This window comes from Rhodnius prolixus, unplaced genomic scaffold, assembly GCF_049639745.1.
Source record: "Rhodnius prolixus isolate KJV_2025 unplaced genomic scaffold, Rpr scaffold_8, whole genome shotgun sequence".
In the NCBI taxonomy this organism is placed as follows: domain Eukaryota; kingdom Metazoa; phylum Arthropoda; class Insecta; order Hemiptera; family Reduviidae; genus Rhodnius; species Rhodnius prolixus.
The window spans coordinates 22,191,793-22,211,457 of record NW_027411593.1 but is presented as its reverse complement, the minus strand read 5'-3'; the positions used below and the strand labels follow the sequence as shown (position 1 = coordinate 22,211,457).

General features: G+C 34.7%; 1 protein-coding gene across 1 annotated transcript in view; it reads left to right on the top strand.

Moving 5' to 3' along the window:
• The window catches only part of LOC141451029 (neuropilin-2-like), a 166,342-nt gene that overhangs the window by 66,879 nt on the left and 79,798 nt on the right, over window positions 1-19,665 (top strand). The window contains exon 4 of the mRNA XM_074122042.1: window positions 4,508-4,688. Coding sequence (XP_073978143.1) covers window positions 4,508-4,688 — 181 coding nt within the window. The remainder of the gene's footprint in view (window positions 1-4,507; window positions 4,689-19,665) is intronic.

Below are 19,665 nucleotides of genomic sequence, written 5' to 3'. Positions count from 1 at the left end.
TGATAAATAATTTTGTCAGTCACAAAATTAAAGTTTACATAAGAATTGACCGCAACTGCAAAACTGCGAAATTAGTACTGCAATTTATACTTTATTTACTTTTTTAAACAAGTATTTCTGTTACTTTTGAATTAGCAGAAAAAATATAATATTTAACTCGAGAGTAAAGTATTTTCCTCACACTCGGCAATTTTCACTTGCACTCGCCTCACTTCGCTCGCTCGTGCGTGCAAACCCTGCCTCGTGTGAGAAAAAGTACTACTTTCCGCACTTGTTAAATAAATAACTATTTAGCTGGTGTAAGATCTAACTTACGATCTGAGAGCAAGGATAGTGCACTTTACTAAATTTTGTATAACGTTTTACACAAATGATGCAATCCCAACACGCTAACATTACAATTATTCTATAACAAAATCACACTATGGATCTCGACAATAAGCCATCCTCGTGCTTTGACTCCTCTCGCAAGACTTCTCTTAAAAGCCGAGAGGAATACAGAACTACAGCTTGTACCAACACTACCACAGTCATTTTCTTATTCTCATTTTACGTTAGTTCTCTACACCAGTGGGTGAGGTGCAATCCCCACGCCAGATATAATTTGAAGCAACTTCTCTCGACTGGAAACTTCTGTCTACATTAACGATATTTTACCCCTTAACATTCTTTACTTTAATCACTTGTCTTATATTTACCCACGAGGAAAGTGCATATTTATTACTGAACAACACTCTTTCCTGCTATCATCACCACTGCATACGCTCTACTTCACGCACCGTAGCTAAGATGTTGAAGATGTGCCACATTAGTTAAGGGGTTCTAAATAAGCTGTACAGCAATCGTCCGGGTATTAGTTTGAGTTTTTCTCCATATTTTAAACTTTCAGTAAATTATGCTGGCTATCCTTTTCCTTGCGCTGCACTTGACCGAAACGAACATGTAAAAACCTGCAAAAATGGGTGTAATTTATATATTTTTTGAGCAGAGGATACGGTTTAAAGCTAGAAAACTGCTAGAATTTTAGAATAAACACTAATTAATATTAGTTTCCCCAAGAATCTGATGAATGAGAAGAAGTGACTTAGATGGGTGAAAAAGGCCAAAAATCATGATCTCCTTTAAAATCAATAGAAGTCTGTTAAGGGAGTAGTAATATTTACTTGCGCATAAAATGTGGATATCGTAAAGCCTGCATATGAGCTGAACAATAACTGCAGTCCTTTGTGTATTGAGGGTTTTTTTGGAACTCCAAAAGTTCGCGTAGAAAAAAATCTGTGATGAACTTGCTAATCCGATTCTTCCGCAAGAAGTGAAGAAATCAAAGAAATTAGAATAGTCAAATTACGTTCACCTTCAAAGTTCGATAAAGAATATTTAATTATTCATCAACTCCAACTGAAGCAGTACCTGTTTAACCGATAGACTAAACTGCATTACAGGAAATCTTTAAAGTAAAACTCTTCCATCTTTTCCTGCTTAAAAAAAACCAAGAAGATGAAACCACGGAGTTGATGCCATGAAAAGACTAACTTCTATACGTACTTTATGAACTGATTCATTCACTTTTCATGACATAGCATTCATCTCCATCCTACTGCTTTGTGATAGCTGAATTCTTTTAAAAAGCACCCTTATTAAAGTTGTTGCATAATTAATTCATACTTTGGTCTCTCTCAGCTTTTCTGAATTCCTACAACGGTTAAACAGTTTGTTTTGGCTTTTTAATGAGAAAATACAGAACATTTAATAAGCCGCTGTTAATTTCATTTTATATTATTCTTAATTTATACTGTTGAGACAGTGAAACATTTTTCTTCTAACAATTTTTCTCTTTAGAATTGTGAGATGAATAGAAAGCTTTGTATGATTTTATTTAAACTCAGAATAAAACAATACAAAATCTGATTTAGTCTTTTAAAAGACTTTTCCTTAGGAATATCTAACTTCAAGCATGGATTTTAGAAACATTTAAATTCTCATTGCTAATTATGGTAATTAAACTGTACAATTACGCTTAATCACTTTAGACGAAAGTTCACAGTCATTTCTTCGACGGAGCCCTCCCAACAAAAGTTACAACCAAACATTATAGTCTACATTGTGAGTAATTAGGTATATCACATTTAAATAAATCAATTGAAGAGGTATTTAAAAGAAATTGCGGAAAACTTAAAGAAACAAAGAAAAACTCGCACTTTGTGATAATGATCTCTTCAAACTTTCATCTCATTTGTTCACAAAATTTTAACAATTTTTTTTTTTTTTTTTTTTAATCATTTATTTAGTTACAATCAACGCATTTTGCGATATAAGCAACAATGATAACAATAAATAACAGAATAAAAGAGTGGAGAAGTTACCCAGCGGTAACACTCCAAAAACATTTTACTTTCTACTGACTCTCTTCATCAGAGAGGAGATCACGAGGCCACTGTCTTTTAAGACGTCTGGAAGTGTTGTCTGGAAATGTTCTTGAAGATAGATATACTCATATAAGTGGATTGTGATGTGATTGAATGTTAAGATGGAAATTTCTGTAACGTGTTTTTGCAACTTGTGTGACGAAAGGAATGTTCAAGTCTGTGTGAATGGTTTGATTGGTGACGTAGAAAGGAGCGTTTACTATAGAGCGAAGAATTTTAGATTGCAAGGACTGGATCCTTTGCAGATTTGAGCGTTTGGTTGAACCCCACAGTTCGATGCCATAAGCCCAGACTGGCTTTAGTATACTTACATATATTAGTCTTTTGTTGTCCAGAGTGAGTTTTGATCTGTTGTCGAGTAGTCTTTTCAGTTGTCGGAAGCGTCTGTTAAGTTCTGTTCTCTTAAGTCGAGTATGAGGGTTCCATGTGAGTCTTCTGTCAAGGTAAAGCCCAAGGTAGCGGACTACGTTGACAACAGGTAAAGGAATAAGATTGTAAAAGACAGGAGGAAGAGTGATGCGTCGAAGAGTGAAGGTGATATTTTGAGATTTAGTTTCGTTCAGTTTGATAGCCCATTTTTTGAACCAATTTTCTAAGGAGGTGAGGTGAGTCTGAAGGTTTCTATGAGCTATTATTGGGTCTTTGTCAGTAGATAAGATGGCAGTATCGTCAGCATTGGTGAGAAGAGTAGTTTGAGGATGAGTAGGTATGTCTGAGGAGTAGATTGTGTACAGAATGGGGCCTAGTATGCTGCCTTGCGGAACTCCAGCGTCAGCATGGCTGAATGGAGAAAGAATAGTTCCTACCTTCACTCTAAAATGTCTGTCAGTCAAGTAAGATTTCAAAATGAGGAAATAGGTGTCTGGAAGGATGGAACAACAAATTTAAATACCATTATTATGCTCAAATGGAAATTTTGAGAGAAGTGCCTTACAAAGAATTTTCTTTGGAAAAATGATTTAAATAAAAGTTATAGTTCTACCTTGTTAAAGAAAAATTGCAGAAGCGACTTAAGACAAAAATCAAAATTAAAACTGTGTTGTCGAGTTCCCTGAAGGCAGGCTAAGCGAGACATGAAATTATACGTTTTGGTTCCTTCCAGTTTTGAGCCACATCGATTGATACACCTACAAACATGAGCCCATTTGTAAAAAACAGAGAAAATAAAATAAATAAATAAAATATAAATAAAGGCTAATGTCAACTTGACGCTTCTGTGTTATCACAAAGTTGCAGTTTTCTTTCTCCTGTGAGCAAATAAATTGAATTGAAAAAACAAAAATCACTAATAATTCGTATAAACATCTATTTCATCTTCGTGACACTTAACTGAGATAATTGTACATTTATCTGGGAAGATGTACATAACGGTACCACCTACAGTGGCGGCCAAAAAAGTATTCATACACTAAGTTTGTTTACTTTATCTACTGAACTTTTGTTACTAGGATGACTATTTCTTCAGCACTGAAATCGAAGATAGTAACAATGAATTTAATGCTCTCATTTTCTTTTATAAACATAAAGAATTGAGTAAAAAGCAGAAAAATAATTTATTTTTGGAGCGGAAAATACGAAAATTGAAATGTTCTTCCAGAAAAGAGCTCATAACCAGTTTAAAGAAATCATGGGCAGAAATCACATCTCAAGAGACACTAAACCTGGTGGAATCTATGCCAAGGAGGCTTCAGGCAATAATAAATGCAAAGGGATTGCTTACAAAATATTAGGTCTTTAGTTTTGCGTTAATTATAACATTCAGACTGAGTGTATGAATACTTATTTTGCATGTAATAAATTATTTTTCTACTTTTTACTCAATTCTTAATGTTTATAAAAGAAAATGAGAGCATTAAATTCATTGTTACTATCTTCGATTTCAGTGCTGATGAAATAGTCATCCTAGAAACAAAAGTTCAGTAGATAAAGTAAACAAACTTATGAATACCTTTTTTGACCACTGTAAGTAAACTCTTTTTTTGAAACTTATAATAGAAAACGAGCACTTAGCAATAACAAGTGGTTGAAAACCTTGCCATTTTATTTAAAATATGAAACATAATTCGTTGTCTGTTTCACAGGTTGTGAATGTCTAGTTTATACGGGTACCTACGGCAAGGAATACGGCAAATTCAGCACGCCAGATTATCCTAAATCTTATCCAGATAATATCAACTGCATCCTGTACACTTTCATAGCAGCTCCTACAGAAATTATTGAAATTAATTTCCGTCATTTTGATCTGCATCCGTCTTCAGAAGAGTAAGTAGTTACATCTTTTTTATTTTATTCTTTATCTCTAATAATCTTTTAAAAAGATTTTTATGTCAACGTTTCATTGTGTATGAGTAGAATTTATAGCAAAAGTTGAAGGTTGTTCAGTTAAATCACTACTTTTTTTTTTCTATTATGTTGTCTTCTTGCGAGAACTTTTTAATCAAGTCGATTATCTTTATATCATGCAATTTCTTGATGGGGTTTGCATATAATCAATACATATGTTCAGATTAAAAAAGGCAAGAACTCAAATGCCTACATATTCAATCTCAACAAAAATGACTTATTTAAAAAGCAATTGCGAAAAATCCTTCTTCATCCCATTTGAACACAATTTGGATTTTGACTCCAAATTACATTTTTAATCACCCGATAAGTTACCATAGTATTTTTTGAAAGTCTTCAAAAAAATTTTTATTTTTTATTTTTAATATACATATTTGTTAAGTTACATCATCGCTAAATACGCCATAGGTAACAATGACAATAACAGAGACCACTACAAACTCACTAAGTGAGGGGAGAAGTTACCCAGTGATAACACTCTCTAAGTCGTCTCCCAGGATTAGCTACTCTCTTCAGAAGAGAGAAAACCGCGAGGCCACTGGAGTTTTAATGGCCTGGGAGGATGATCTGGAAGGTGATAAGATAATAAATGTCGGACAAGAGTATTGGAGTGAGAGTGCAAGTTCTGGTGAAAACTTTTGTAGCGAGTTCCTGCAACCTGACCTACAAACGGAATTTCCAAGTCTGTGTAGATAGTTTTGAAACGTAAAATGGAGCGTTAACGACAGTGCGGAGAATTTTAGACTGAAGAGATTGAATTGAAGATTGGAGCGTTTCTTTGAACCCCACAGTTCAATATCGTACGTCCAGGCAAGTTTTAGTATAGAATTGTAAATCAGTCGTTTGTTATTAAGTGAAAGTTTTGAACGTTGGTCTAGTTGTCTTTTAAGTAGTCGATAACCAACAATGGGGATGCCGCACGACTAACCCACGCGAGCGTACATTCATGAATGTCCTTTCTTCAAAAAAACTACAACATTGTTTCATCTAACCAGCCTACCTACTGGCCCACATCCTTGTCCAAACTCCCTGACATTCTAGACTTCTTCATACTTTCTCAGGTAACTCACTACTTTGAAGTTTCAATCTTGACAGAACTTTCTTCAGACCATAGCCCAGTTCTAATTACTCTCGACACTTGTCCCATCCACAGACTTTCCAAACCATCTCTTATCACAGGCCCCGTAGATTGGGAAAAATTCCAATCTGAAATAGATAGTAAGTAACATAGACCTACGTATTCCTCTTAGAACATTTAACTAAAACCATAAAAGAATCTAAAAGACAATCAACATTAAACCACACTAACCAACGAACACCAACAACGAACTCGCTCATCCAATATCCCTTTGTTTATACAGACTCTTATTATGGATAAACGACGTGCAAGAGCTAAGTGGCAACGAACTCGCTACCCATCTGACAAACGACTCTACAGTAGACTAACGCACCAACTTAAAATTGAACTTAAACAGTTGAAGGATGAACGATTCCAAGACTACATACTAACACTAACTACGTAAGAAAACTCGCTCTGGACTGCTACTAAGAAAATCTTGTCTTACAAAACCACTCCAACACCTCTCCGTCTTGATGACGGCTCTTGGGCTGCATCTGACGAAGACAAAGCTTCATTGTTCGCCTCTCATTTTTCCACAGTTTTTATTCCTTATCAAGAAATGATCAAATACTTCATTCCACGAATCCTTACGATCAGATCTTGACCTACCTCTTCCTCTCTCCTTACCACCGAAACATTTCACTCCTTCTGACATTCTATTTATTATTAAAAAAAACTTAAATATTAATACTTCGACTAAATGATTAATAGAAAGCTGAATGTTTAAGAAGATTGTGTTATAATAATGATTCTAGTTATCATAATTCATTGTCTTAAATTATACGAAATTATCGTACTTTTCAAAGCTGGAATTTAGTAAATAATGTTATTCCAATCAGCTTTTTTCTGTCATAAATGCTGTTACAAAGTTCCCTTCAAGGTTATGAAGGATGTAACTTCATTAAGATTAGTTACATTTTAATGTTTTAGTAATAAAAGCTGTCCGGCCAGGACAGTTGTATAAGGGTTAATTGTCAAAAAAACTGCACGTAAATGTGTAATGTAGAGAAACACCCTATTTTGTCTTTTAGTAAAGGTTTTAACTTCTAATCAGTACAAATATCTACTTTATTTAGGGAAGGGATTAGCTATGAGGTTAGCATGCTGGACTCCCACGCGGAGGTCCCGGGTTCGAATCCAGCAGCTGACCCTTAGATTTTCTCTTCCTAGAAGCTTCTTACAGCTCACTGTCCGATGATGGACAGTGTTGTCTGTAATGAGAGAACACTGTCCGGAGGCCGGCAGTGCACTGGAAAAAGCTCCGGGCGCTAATAACCTCAGCTGTTGATGCGCCAAAAAAAAAAAAAAAGAATCTACTTTATTTCGTTTATTTGGTACTTTCTTATAAAACACATACAGATTTTGCTCAACAGGACCTCTTTTAGAATAATTGTTAAAGTTTTATGGACAGATAGATTGGGTAATTTGTGATTTATGGATTTTTTTTACTGAACTCAGCCTCGAAAAGGCCAAGAGCAATCTTATCAACCACTTCATTTTCATCCATAACCATTTTATCCCTATATTTCATCCGTATTGATTGTCGTCCAATCGGAATTAGACCTTAGTAGATCAAAGAGCGTTTTGGTTGTTTCTGTCACAGTCAGCGCAGCTGCTGGGAGGTAAAAAAAAAAAAATTGTGGGATATTCAATGGAGATGTTTTTTTAAAACAAATACAGTGCCTTTTAAAAAGCTGGATAAAGTCGCTATCGGCTCATACTAGAATGGCAATCCTTTTTTAGGACACCAGTAAAATTACAGAGGTAAAGGGAAATTTAGGGTTCCAAAACGAAATAATAACAGAAGGAAATTACTCTTCTATTTTTGTAATTCTAAACCTCAATAAACTTACTGATTACTGATCCTGTAAAATTTGGGTTTTATCGATTTAATAATAGCTCTATAATAACAGAAACAATGGAGCCTTTCCAACATCAAAGCTCTTTGTTTCTTCACATTGTACGGAATGACAGTACAATTGTTCCATTCTATTAATTAGATTCTACAACTCTGTTGATTTCGACTTTATAATTAATTTATTTTATTGATTCCATTGTTAAGCGAATTTGATTAACAACGTTATTGTTCTTTGCATCTTGGAAGAATATTTTATTGTTACGCTGTCTATTTAAATTGTGTTTACGTTTATATAAACAAAAGGTTATTCTCATCCATGTCCGAATCATTTTAAAGGAAATCATCCCACGAAATAAAATTTCATTTCTTTCAGTATCATAAATGGATCTTTAAATTCTTGTAGAATGTAGGATATATCATTTTTCTGCAACCATGTAGGGAAGTTCTCATTACTCAATTAAAATCAGCTGTGTAATGCCCAACTTCCCACACTTGTGGGGGGAAATTCCCATTAGTGTCACTTACCGCCCAAGTGAGTGGAAAAACTTTATTGTGCTTCCTTGATGTAAGAAGTTTTGTTATTAACATAAATATTTTCTGTAAAACTCTAATAAGCTTATTTAAGTTTATTTTATTTAAATAATTAAAAAACGAATATTAAAAAATAAAATAAAAATTGAAAGGAATATAGAAATAAAAATAATACTTTAATAAATAATTAGATATTTTTAATTATAACAGTTAAAAAGGTTATAGTGTTACCTTATAGAAATTTAAAATGGATTCTAGTGATGCCTGTTTAGAAAACACTCCTCCATCAATAAAAGAAACAGCAGAAAATGTAATAAGTAATGTAAATACGTAAGTAATGTAAATAATTGTAATATAACAATAAAGGTTTATAATAAATAAATTACTTTTTGTAGACTGTAAAAATGAAATTTTTAATTTTATTAGTTAATAAATGGTTGCAGAAAAAATATAATATTTAACTCTAGTGTAAAGTATTTTCCTCACACTCGGCAATTTGCACTTGCACTCGCATCGCTTCGCTCGCTCGTGCGTGCAAACCCTGCCTCGCGTGAGGAAAAGTACTACTTTCCACACTTGTTAAATAAATAACTATTACTTCACCCACACGCCAAGCCATCCTGTCGAAAAAAAAAATTATAATAAATTAAAAAAATAAAATAATAAAGGATGATTAACCTTTAACTACAACTTAGTCACTTCCATTTTTATTTGTTGATTCATTCCTTTACGTTCCCGACACAGCTTGACTCGGTCATATGATCTTTTATTATTACCATTCGATTGGTCTTAAGAAGTCCTTTCCAACCGTACACGATCTCTGTATTTAGTTTTGACTTTTCGACGCGTATAGGCCGACATTATATATTTTTGATAATATTTTTTTATACTAACACCCTATTATATTCACTGTCACTATTTTACACTAATGTTTTATATACAATCGATAGATTGTGACGACAACTGACGATTAAAACTTAAACGAACATCGTAGCTTCTCCGAGTCAAAAGTTATACTAATTGCAAATCTCGATACGCAGCAAAATGATCTCAAAATGGCGGCGCTTCCCCATTCACCGCGCGCGATGCGTCACAGTCCTCGCTTATCGTAATGAATTCTTTGATCCTTTAGCTATCCAGTGGTCTAATTTAATTTTGGATGTAGACGATAGATTGGAAACTATAATGCCAAACTGTATCCCCCGATTTTGTTATCATTAGGATTTTTTGGATTGCCTCCATATGATAGCAAATTTAAAGACGTATTCACGTCAAAAACCGTGAGCTTTGTGGCTGGTAAGAAGAAAAAACGAAGAATTTGCCGCGTTTCTTATCTGTCTGTAAGTCGAGCTGTACAGTGCTTCTAATAGCATGAATTTCAGGCTGAAATTACATTAGAATCACCACAACTTCATCGAACATGCATTTCCTACACTCCATGTTCTCTTTTAGACAAACTATAACCTTAAGGTGATTTATATACCTTATTCTTTCATGCCAAACATGTTGTCGCGCCTTAAATAAAAGAACTAGTAGCAAATCAACTGATTCTAATCAATATAAATACAAAACACTTGATTTAGAATTCTATTGGAAAAAGTTGGGCTGTTTTTTTAAATAAATACTACTTATAATTTAATTCAGTTATAAAATTTCAACTTATTTTCTGCTGCAGATTTAAGATTTATATGGGGCAGTTGGAATATAAAAAGTTGGTGTAAGGTTGTTATTTAGCTGGCATGAAAAAAGAGCCAGTGAAAGGTCCCCTGAGTCAGTCTACAACCTGAAATTCTTCTTTTCCTGTTTCATCTTATTCAATATTTTATAAAGCCAGCAGCCATTTCACTTCTAAATGGGATAGAAGTATATAGAAACCTTTTATTTTAGCTCCATTTTATTTCAAGTTACCATCTTGTAATATATTACTTCTCATTTTAGATTAGATAACATCTTGTTTTGTAGCAAAATTAATATTAAATTTTTGCCTAGTATACGATAAATAAATAATGAATATTAGAACTATTGAACTATTTTAGAACGGTTACCAATGACTGTTTCAGATACTTCTTCTCTGACCATCACAGCCCATGAAGGGCCTGAGCCCTCAGCCATTACTGTACCGAATTTGGTCGAAATCGATGCTACGTTGTAGGAATCTGCTACAGTAGGAAATCTGTAATATGAACCTCTGTGATCAAAATGAAACAATATTTTAAATAATAACACATATTATTAGGGAAGGGATTAGCTACGCGGTTAGCGTACTGGACTCCCACGCGGATCTTTAGATTTTCTCTTCCTAGGAGCTTCTTACAGCTCACTGTCCGGTGATGGACAGTGTTGTCTGTAACGATAGAACACTGTCAAGAGGCCGGCAGTGCTCCTGGCGCCAATAATCTTAGATGTTGACGCGCCTTAAATCATTAAAAAAAAAAAAAAAAAAATTACTATTGTAAGCGAGGATTTGCCCTATATTTTAAAGCAAATTTAGGAGTTTCACTTTTTATAGGAAAAGAGAAAAAAAAAATTATAAAGTTAAAATGTATAACCCTTTTTCATGGTTTTTGACGATCAACCCTTATAATAACTGCCCTACCGGACAATTTGAACATTCAACTCCTGTCTATAGAAGTGCACATCGAAATAATTATTACAATGAACGTACACTTTCTGTTCTATACTGACCATGTATGAAATTTGTGTATAGCATTTTCAGTAATACATCTGTTTTAGAATGAAACCCGATATGTTATTCGGTAGCTCAGTATTGTGATGTTGAATTAATTGACGACAAACTGCCTCAGTTAGATAGCTAATATAAACAATGCAGTTAATGCAAATACATTTAATCAATACTTCAATAATTGTAACATCAATTCGATAGTAACTTTCTCTGTCCGAAAATGTAAAATATCTCATTTGCAAATTGAAAATTTTTAATGTAAAGTAGTATATAGTTTAAAGACGATAAATAATGTGTTGTAGAATGATTTTTGTGTTTGTATTAAGAGATTTAATCAAAGCTAAAATTAGAGGTGTGGAAATTAGCGTAAGAGAAACTTTTGTGTAAAATTTGGTATTTTCCTCTTTGAATGTGTTTTGATTTAAAGTAGTGAGTTCATCAGTACATTATCTATTGATTATCAGAGAGAGAGAATAAGATCAATAGTTTTTTATGCTTTTTATCACTGAATACTCCTTTACAATTTACCATTGCCGTCTTTAATTTTATAAGTGGATTTCAAAAGGTGGTAATAATACTAAAGGGTACGTTACTGATACTGTGGCCAGAATTAATCGTCCACAGTTTGGTAAAGTTAGCAAATTTTGCCAATATCCCTTACAACATAGATTGTAACACAAGGGAGACCCTTGTCAAACTTAGGATATACTAGAGTTACATATATCAATTTTAACTACAATTATATTTGATTTATTCTTCCAGTTTTCTACAATTTATTGTTTTACTCTTTATTAGAAAGTGAATTTACACAATATTGATACTGTAATAACATATTGTTCATTATTTATTTTTATCTCGTTTCTTTGAGGCTGGGTAATTAGCGAAAAAGTTTTTGTTAACCTATCGCTTTATTTCAATATAAACGGGGCGAGTGTTTGTCTAGTGGTCAAGAGCGTGGCTTTGTAAAGTGGGAGACCTCCGTTTCCTGAACCCAGTAAAAAAAAAGTAAAGTAATTGCCTATTTTTTCAGGCGAACTTTACGTCCAACTACTAATTAGGTGTTGTGGACCAAGGCGACTAGCAAACATACTTTACTGTACATTTCTTTTATTAACTATTAAATAAAATCCAAGGCCTAAGACCGGGAATCGAACCCAGTACCGTAATATATATTAGCTTTACAGGTCTCGGCTCTAAGATAAGATAAGATAAGATTAAATTAGGGCGGCCTCAAGGCCTACGCCACTGCGACCCCTTTGGATCTATTGTGGCTCCCCGACTTTAGAGCTCACCCTCCAGACCCGTCCGTTTAATTAAACTCTTAATTCTGGAGAGTGACTCCTGGGTAAAGCTCTCAGGCCTTGGTTTTTCCTCCCCGAGAAGTAACATCCTTAGCCATACAAGCCCCTCACACTGACACAACACGTGCAGTGCAGTTTCCTCTTCTTCCTGGCAGAACCTACAAAGGCTGTCATCTGCCAGGCCCATGCGATGCATGTGTTTCCTGAGTCTGCAGTGGCCAGTTAATAAGCCTACAATTATCCTTATAGCCCCCCGGCCTTGACGGATTACTTCTGCAGTCAGCCTCGGCGAATATCCTCTGATGAACTCCTTCGCCTGTCTCTGTCCAGTGGTGGCGAGCCACCACTCCTGAGACCTACTCTGCACCCACAAATTAATGGCCGCAGTCTTGACACACTTCGAAACCCCAAAACAGGGCTCCGGGCCAACGAAGTGTCCCGCAGAGCCTTCCCGGGCCAATAAGTCTGCCACTTCGTTTCCTTTATATCCTGAATGACCAGGTACCCAAACCAGAAAGACCTTATTTTGGTCACTAATTTCCTTCAGGGCACCCAGACAGTCCCAGATCAGCCTTGAGTTGACCTGGTAGGAACTAATTGCCCGTAGAGCAGCCTGACTATCCGAGAAAATTACGACCTTGGAATTAATAATTCCTCGCCCTTTAATCTCGGTAGTGCAGAACCTAATTGCAGCTAGCTCAGCTTGAAAAACTGTAGCTAGCTTTCCTAGGCTAGGTCTCGGCTCTAACCGCTCGGCTAACGTGACGCCTTCCTGAACCCAAGTATACCAAACACTAAACTACTCTGTGAGGAGTTATTTTATTTTTATTTTTTTGCGTTTCTTGTGCTACAATCAGCGCGTTAGCGCTATAAGTAGCAATAATAATACAGTAATAAATGATAAGGTAACGAGTGGAGAAGTTACCCAGTGGTAACACTCCAAAACATTATATCGTTAGTTAATCTCTTCACTTGAGAGGAGATCACGAGGCCACTGTCTCTTAAGACGTCTTGTCCGGGTTATCAGGAAGAGAAGAAAGATTTTGAGCTAGAAGATTTATATGAGATTGCAGGCTGAAGTGGAGTTTTTCTGTATCGCGTTTTAGCAACTTGGGTGACAAAAGGAATGTTAAGGTCAGTGTGTATAAATAGTTAGGTTGGAGACATAAAATGGAGCGTTTACGATAGTTCCAAGTACTTTAGATTGTAGCGATTGAATCCTTTGGAGATTGGAGCGTTTGGTTGAACCCTACAGCTCTATTCCATACGGAAAGATGGATTTCAAAATAGAAGTATAAATTAGTCTTTTGTTGTCTAAGAGTCTTTTAATTAGTCGATAGCGTCTGTTCAGTTCAGTTCTTTTAAGTCTAGTGTGGGGGAGTTATTTTATAAACGTAAAATTTGGTGAAAATAAGTTGATAAAATTATATTTAATAACAAGATCCGGTGCTTAATTAAGAACCAAACATCTTTGAGCCAACCTTAAAGCAATGTTGTTAAACAACAAATTTTGTTGACTAAATTTCAGTAATGTTTTAACCCCCGACTAGCAAAACGTAGTTGTTAAATTGAATATTAACATGTGCTCTGAAATATTAAGTAAGACTGAAAGCTAAGGTAGTTTCGCCCAAACCAGGTTAAAAATTGAAGCATCTGGGCTATTTTGTGACTCATATAATTCACTATATGACCTAACAACTAGCGAACTAGTGAACGACTATTTTACAGTAAGTTTTTTGTTGCTAACTATTAGCACTCGACCTTTCACTTTAACTATTTCAAATTAAATTCATCCCTAAATGAAATACTTCCGGATGAATCGTGTTTTTTGAATTCATGTAAACTACAACACTATAAATTCATTCCTTATCTTAGATAATCTTCTTTAAATTTGCTATTATTTTTTTATATATCACATTTCACCCAGATATTATTTGTATCTGTTAATTAGCAAACAGAATATTACCTAATATACGTATGTTCCTTTATGACGTTATTTTTTAAAGTGGATTACTTTTTGAAAACCCATAAAAAAAAAACTCTCTGTTGAAGATTGAGCGAGTGACAGCGTGAAGTCTGAAATATGAAGATGGCGTCCCACTGGATTTGACAAAGAGATTCCCATTAATGACTGAAGTAGAGATGGTTGTGTTTGGTGATAAAGAAGGGCGATGTTGGATGACCTTTACCTACATTCTCTTATACATTGGTAATTTCTATGTCGGCTAAACAATGCTCTTTAATGCAGACAGACATTGTGTTGTAGCTTTACTTGTAAAGGAACCCGATGAACTCCCCCCCATCCACAAACCTCTAATTTAATGCGAATTCCCATTAGGTTAATTTTCTCGCTGTTGGCCTTTGAAGCCACCTCCTTTACCTAATCGTCGTATATGACTGCTCTCTTACGTACTTTTACTTTTACGTACCTCACTTAAAATTGCTTTTACTGGCAATTTTTAGGAGTTTGAACAATTATGTACACATAAAACTCGCTATAGCGTATAAGTTCATTATAAAAAATTAAATTTAATATTAAGGACGAGGTTTTTACGCCCGGCAAAGGCTGACGACGGTGGCGCACATGTAGGAAGGTCGTCTAATGGCTAGATATAAATAATTAATCTAAATTTCAACCCACAAACTCTATTTGAAAAAGTGGTGGTCTTTCAAGAGATAACTACCAGATTAAGGAATAAAAAGATTGGAACCCTCTTGATATTGCCGTTTAAGTTGTCTCTGTTTTAGTCGGAGAAGAAAGCAAGAAGAATGAAGAAACCTTTTGAGATTGCCGCTTAAGTTGTCTCTGTTTCAGTCGGAGAAGAAAGAAAGAAAAATGAAGAAACCTTTTGAGATTGCCGCTTAAGTTTGTCTCTGTTTCAGTCGGAGAAGAAAGAAAGAAGAATGAAGAAACCTTTTGAGATTTCCGCTTAAGTTGTCTCTGTTTCAGTCGGAGAAGAAAGAAAGAAGAATGAAGAAACCTTTTGAGATTGCCGCTTAAGTTGTCTCTGTTTCAGTCGGAGAAGAAAGAAAGAAGAATGAAGAAACCTTTTGAGATTGCCGCTTAAGTTTGTCTCTGTTTCAGTCGGAGAAGAAAGAAAGAAGAATGAAGAAACCTTTTGAGATTGCCGCTTAAGTTGTCTCTGTTTCAGTCGGAGAAGAAAGAAAGAAGAATGAAGAAACCTTTTGAGATTGCCGCTTAAGTTTGTCTCTGTTTCAGTCGGAGAAGAAAGAAAGAAGAATGAAGAAACCTTTTGAGATTGCCGCTTAAGTTGTCTCTGTTTCAGTCGGAGAAGAAAGAAAGAAAAATGAAGAAACCTTTTGAGATTGCCGCTTAAGTTTGTCTCTGTTTCAGTCGGAGAAGAAAGAAAGAAGAATGAAGAAACCTTTTGAGATTTCCGCTTAAGTTGTCTCTGTTTCAGTCGGAGAAGAAAGAAAGAAGAATGAAGAAACCTTTTGAGATTGCCGCTTAAGTTGTCTCTGTTTCAGTCGGAGAAGAAAGAAAGAAGAATGAAGAAACCTTTTGAGATTGCCGCTTAAGTTTGTCTCTGTTTCAGTCGGAGAAGAAAGAAAGAAGAATGAAGAAACCTTTTGAGATTTCCGCTTAAGTTGTCTCTGTTTCAGTCGGAGAAGAAAGAAAGAAGAATGAAGAAACCTTTTGAGATTGCCGCTTAAGTTGTCTCTGTTTCAGTCGGAGAAGAAAGAAAGAAGAATGAAGAAACCTTTTGAGATTGCCGCTTAAGTTTGTCTCTGTTTCAGTCGGAGAAGAAAGAAAGAAGAATGAAGAAACCTTTTGAGATTGCCGCTTAAGTTGTCTCTGTTTCAGTCGGAGAAGAAAGAAAGAAGAAAACTTTTGAGATTTTCTGTTTAAGTTGTCTCTGTTTCAGTCTACAGAACAGGAACCCTCTTGTTAATTGTATTCTCTTTAAAAGTTTATTCACAATAAATATTGTGAGAATGCTGATAAATCAGAAATTTTAACTTCACGAAATTCTTCCTTAAAACAGTTCAATTTTACGGGAATGACAAGATAGGAAAACAGTAGAGATTTATGCATTTGTTTACTTATTTACTTTATTTTTTTGTTATAGTCCTAATGTGATTTATTGTAGCCGAAGTTAATTAATAATAATTTTGTTCGAAGTAGTATTCATGAAAATAATTTATTTTAACGCATTAACAGAAATTAAAAAGATAAAAAACGTGTTAAGGGTTAGTGTATAGCTAATATTGCTTATAGTGTGTAAAGAGTTGATTTGAAGTCATGTTTTTTTGGGTGGCAGCCTAGGGCGTGTGAGTGATATCCATGAGGGATCAGCGCCCTGGGGACCAGTCAGCCAGCTGACGTGACCAGAATCTTACATGCGATTCTTCAATCCAGCACTTACTTGTTATTTTTCATTTCGTGTTATATCACCATTCCATAAACCATTGTGCCAAATTAACTGCAATTTTCTTCTTTTTGAATAATATAAACTTATTCCCTCGATTGTTATGATTGAATATGTCTTGATTTGTGTTGGCTAAATATACTTTTACTATAATCTTGATAATAAGTAGTATAAGAAATAGATGAGTGACCATTCACTCGTCTTTCTCTTAATTCTAATCTCGAAGTTCTAGCTAACAAATTTTCTATAACTCCGAACGTTTAAGTTATGTTTAGTTTTTAATTCTATAGAAGGAATCCATCCACTTCCTCTGTCCAAAGCAGTTTTTCACAAAGTTGAATAAAATCCAAGCACCACTTTGCAAAAATAAACTGAAACATCTATTTTGTAAAAATATAAACATTCAGTTCCACATTCTATTCATATTAATAGTATGAAGATGGCAAAGCATAAACGATCCTTTCATACTTTTGACTTCTTATTGTGCAATACGAGGGTCGTTTGAAAAGTCCGTGCAAAAATAAAAACTACTTAATTTTTTGGGGTAAACCTTTTTTATTTTTCAACATAGTCTCCTTTTAGGCTTATACACTTCGTCCAACGCTGCTCTAGTTTGTTGATCCCTTCCGAATAATAGGATTTGTCCAAGTCTGAAAAATAGCCATTCGTTTCTGCAATCACCTCCTCGTTTGAATAAAATCTTTTTCCCGCCAGCCATTTCTTCATATTGGGGAACAAATAGTAGTCCGAGGGAGCCAAGTCTGGAGAATAGGGGGGATGTGAAACGAGTTGGAACCCTATTTCCATTAATTTTGCGACCACAACTGCTGAGGTGTGAGCTGGTGCGTTGTCGTGATGGAAAAGTACTTTTTTGTGGGCCAATCGTGGGCGTTTTTCTTGCAGCTAGGTTTTCAAACGGTCCAATAACGATGAATAACATGCACCAGTAATAGTTTTACCCTTTTCCAGTTAGTCGATGAGGATTATTCCTTGCGAATCCCAAAAGACAGTCGCCATAATCTTTCCGGCCGAAGAAAAAAGTCTTCGCCTTTTTTGGCGCAGATTCCCCCTTGGTAACCCATTTTTTAGATTGTTCTTTGGTCTCAGGAGTATAGTGATGTATCCATGTTTCATCCACAGTGACGAAACAACGCTTAAAGTCCTGCGGATTCTTCTGGAACAGCTGCAAACCGTCCTTGCAACACTTCAAGGTTACTGTACACTTTATTTTGTAGATATCCCCATAAAAAGTAGTCCATTGGGGTTAAGTCCAGAGATTGAGGTGGCCATTGAATCGGACAATGAGTTCCCAAGCACTTTTCATCGAAATTTCTCTCCAGGTAAAGTCGAACAACTCTCGCATTATGTGCCGGGCAACCATCTTGTTGAAAATACATAGCTAGCCGACGTTGTAGAGGAATATCTTCAAGCAGAACTGGCAAAATGTCTGTTAAAAAAGTTTAACTCCACAACAAACGTTTGTAGAAAAAACAACCTGAACGTCGAATAACTCTAGCCTGCCTATATCTTGACTTGCCACCATAAGTGCTGGTACAAGCAGAGCGTGGGAGTTCCAGAGTTTTGGCTTACCTATCCGTTGATGGTACCCAGTTTGAACAGATTCTTTAAAAAAAAAAAATAACGTAATTTTGACAGTAAACTGAAATTTGTTTTTCATGTTTTAAATTTCCATAACTTTTGAAAAACCTAACCGATTTCAAAAAATTTTTTTTAGGAGCTCAAAATCTATAAAAATATGCAACAAAAAAATATAACGTTCCATTTGAAAAAAACAAAGTTGGATGCTGTATCTCGAGATACAGGGGTTTAAAAAAATGGGTCAATCACTGAAAACAAACTAGACTAAAAATGAATAAATACGTGTTTTTTATTTTTTCGAAATTTCCCGCCGTTAAAAAAAAGTGGGTGGAGCATATAACTCTGGTCACCCTGTATACACAGAAAGGTATAGAAATGATAGAAGTCCATGTCTAAGATTTAGTAATGATACATACTTGAATAAAGTTAAGTGTAATAATATATAATGTAATGCCGAGGGCATTAATACAAAAATTTGATCATTCATTCAATGAAAAAGCTCTAACCATCAGCACATTTTTTAATAACTTATGAATTTTAAAATAAAATTAAAATAAGGAAAAAGATTAATTTTGAAATTATTAAGTCATTATTAAGTCATTATTAAGTCATTATTAAGTCATTATTAAGTAAAATTCATAATTATTATAGCGTAGGGAATCTTCATTAGGAAGAAATTGAAATTTCTTTATTTAAGTTTTATAAGTAGATAGAGGGGAATGGTTTACTCTAAGTCCAATCCATGTGTCAAAGTAAACAGTGTTTACACTTGACAAACAACCGAACTTGAAACATTGAACAAACATTGGGTGTTTGTGGTTATTGCTGTTTAAGTAGCACACTATATCAAAGGTCTAACAGTTCAGGCCAGAAAATAGATCAACCCATCAATTACTCTCTACTTTTTTTTTATCTGTGTTTGTTTGTTTTACTTTAATGAACTGTTTTTTGTAATAATCCTCTTTGTACACTTCTCCAAAATTATAAAATTTTCATTCCCTTCAAGCACCAGGATTTATAGAACTTCTAATCCTGCCTCTCTTTCCCAAACTAGTGGAAAAATTAACAAAAAAAAAAAAAAAAAGTTTAATTTGAAAAAGATAAATAGAAAAAATCCTAAACTTGTCAAAGCAGGGTTAACCTAAAATCAGTAAACTAACTTAAACTTTTTCAGAACCCTGGGTAAATCAGTCACTAGTAAATCTTTTCTCCTCTCATCTTCATTAAAATAAATTTAACTATGGTAAGAGTCAGCTGTGGCTAGTGACACGGAAAGTATAGATAAATTTCGCTCTTGAAATCTGTGTTATTTTCAAAGGTAAAAGTGTACAGTTTAGTGTGTGGAGATTCTCCTCTCATATAGCTTAACTTTCAGTGCATGTTAAAACTCTAAGTTGTGATGTAGGAACCAAA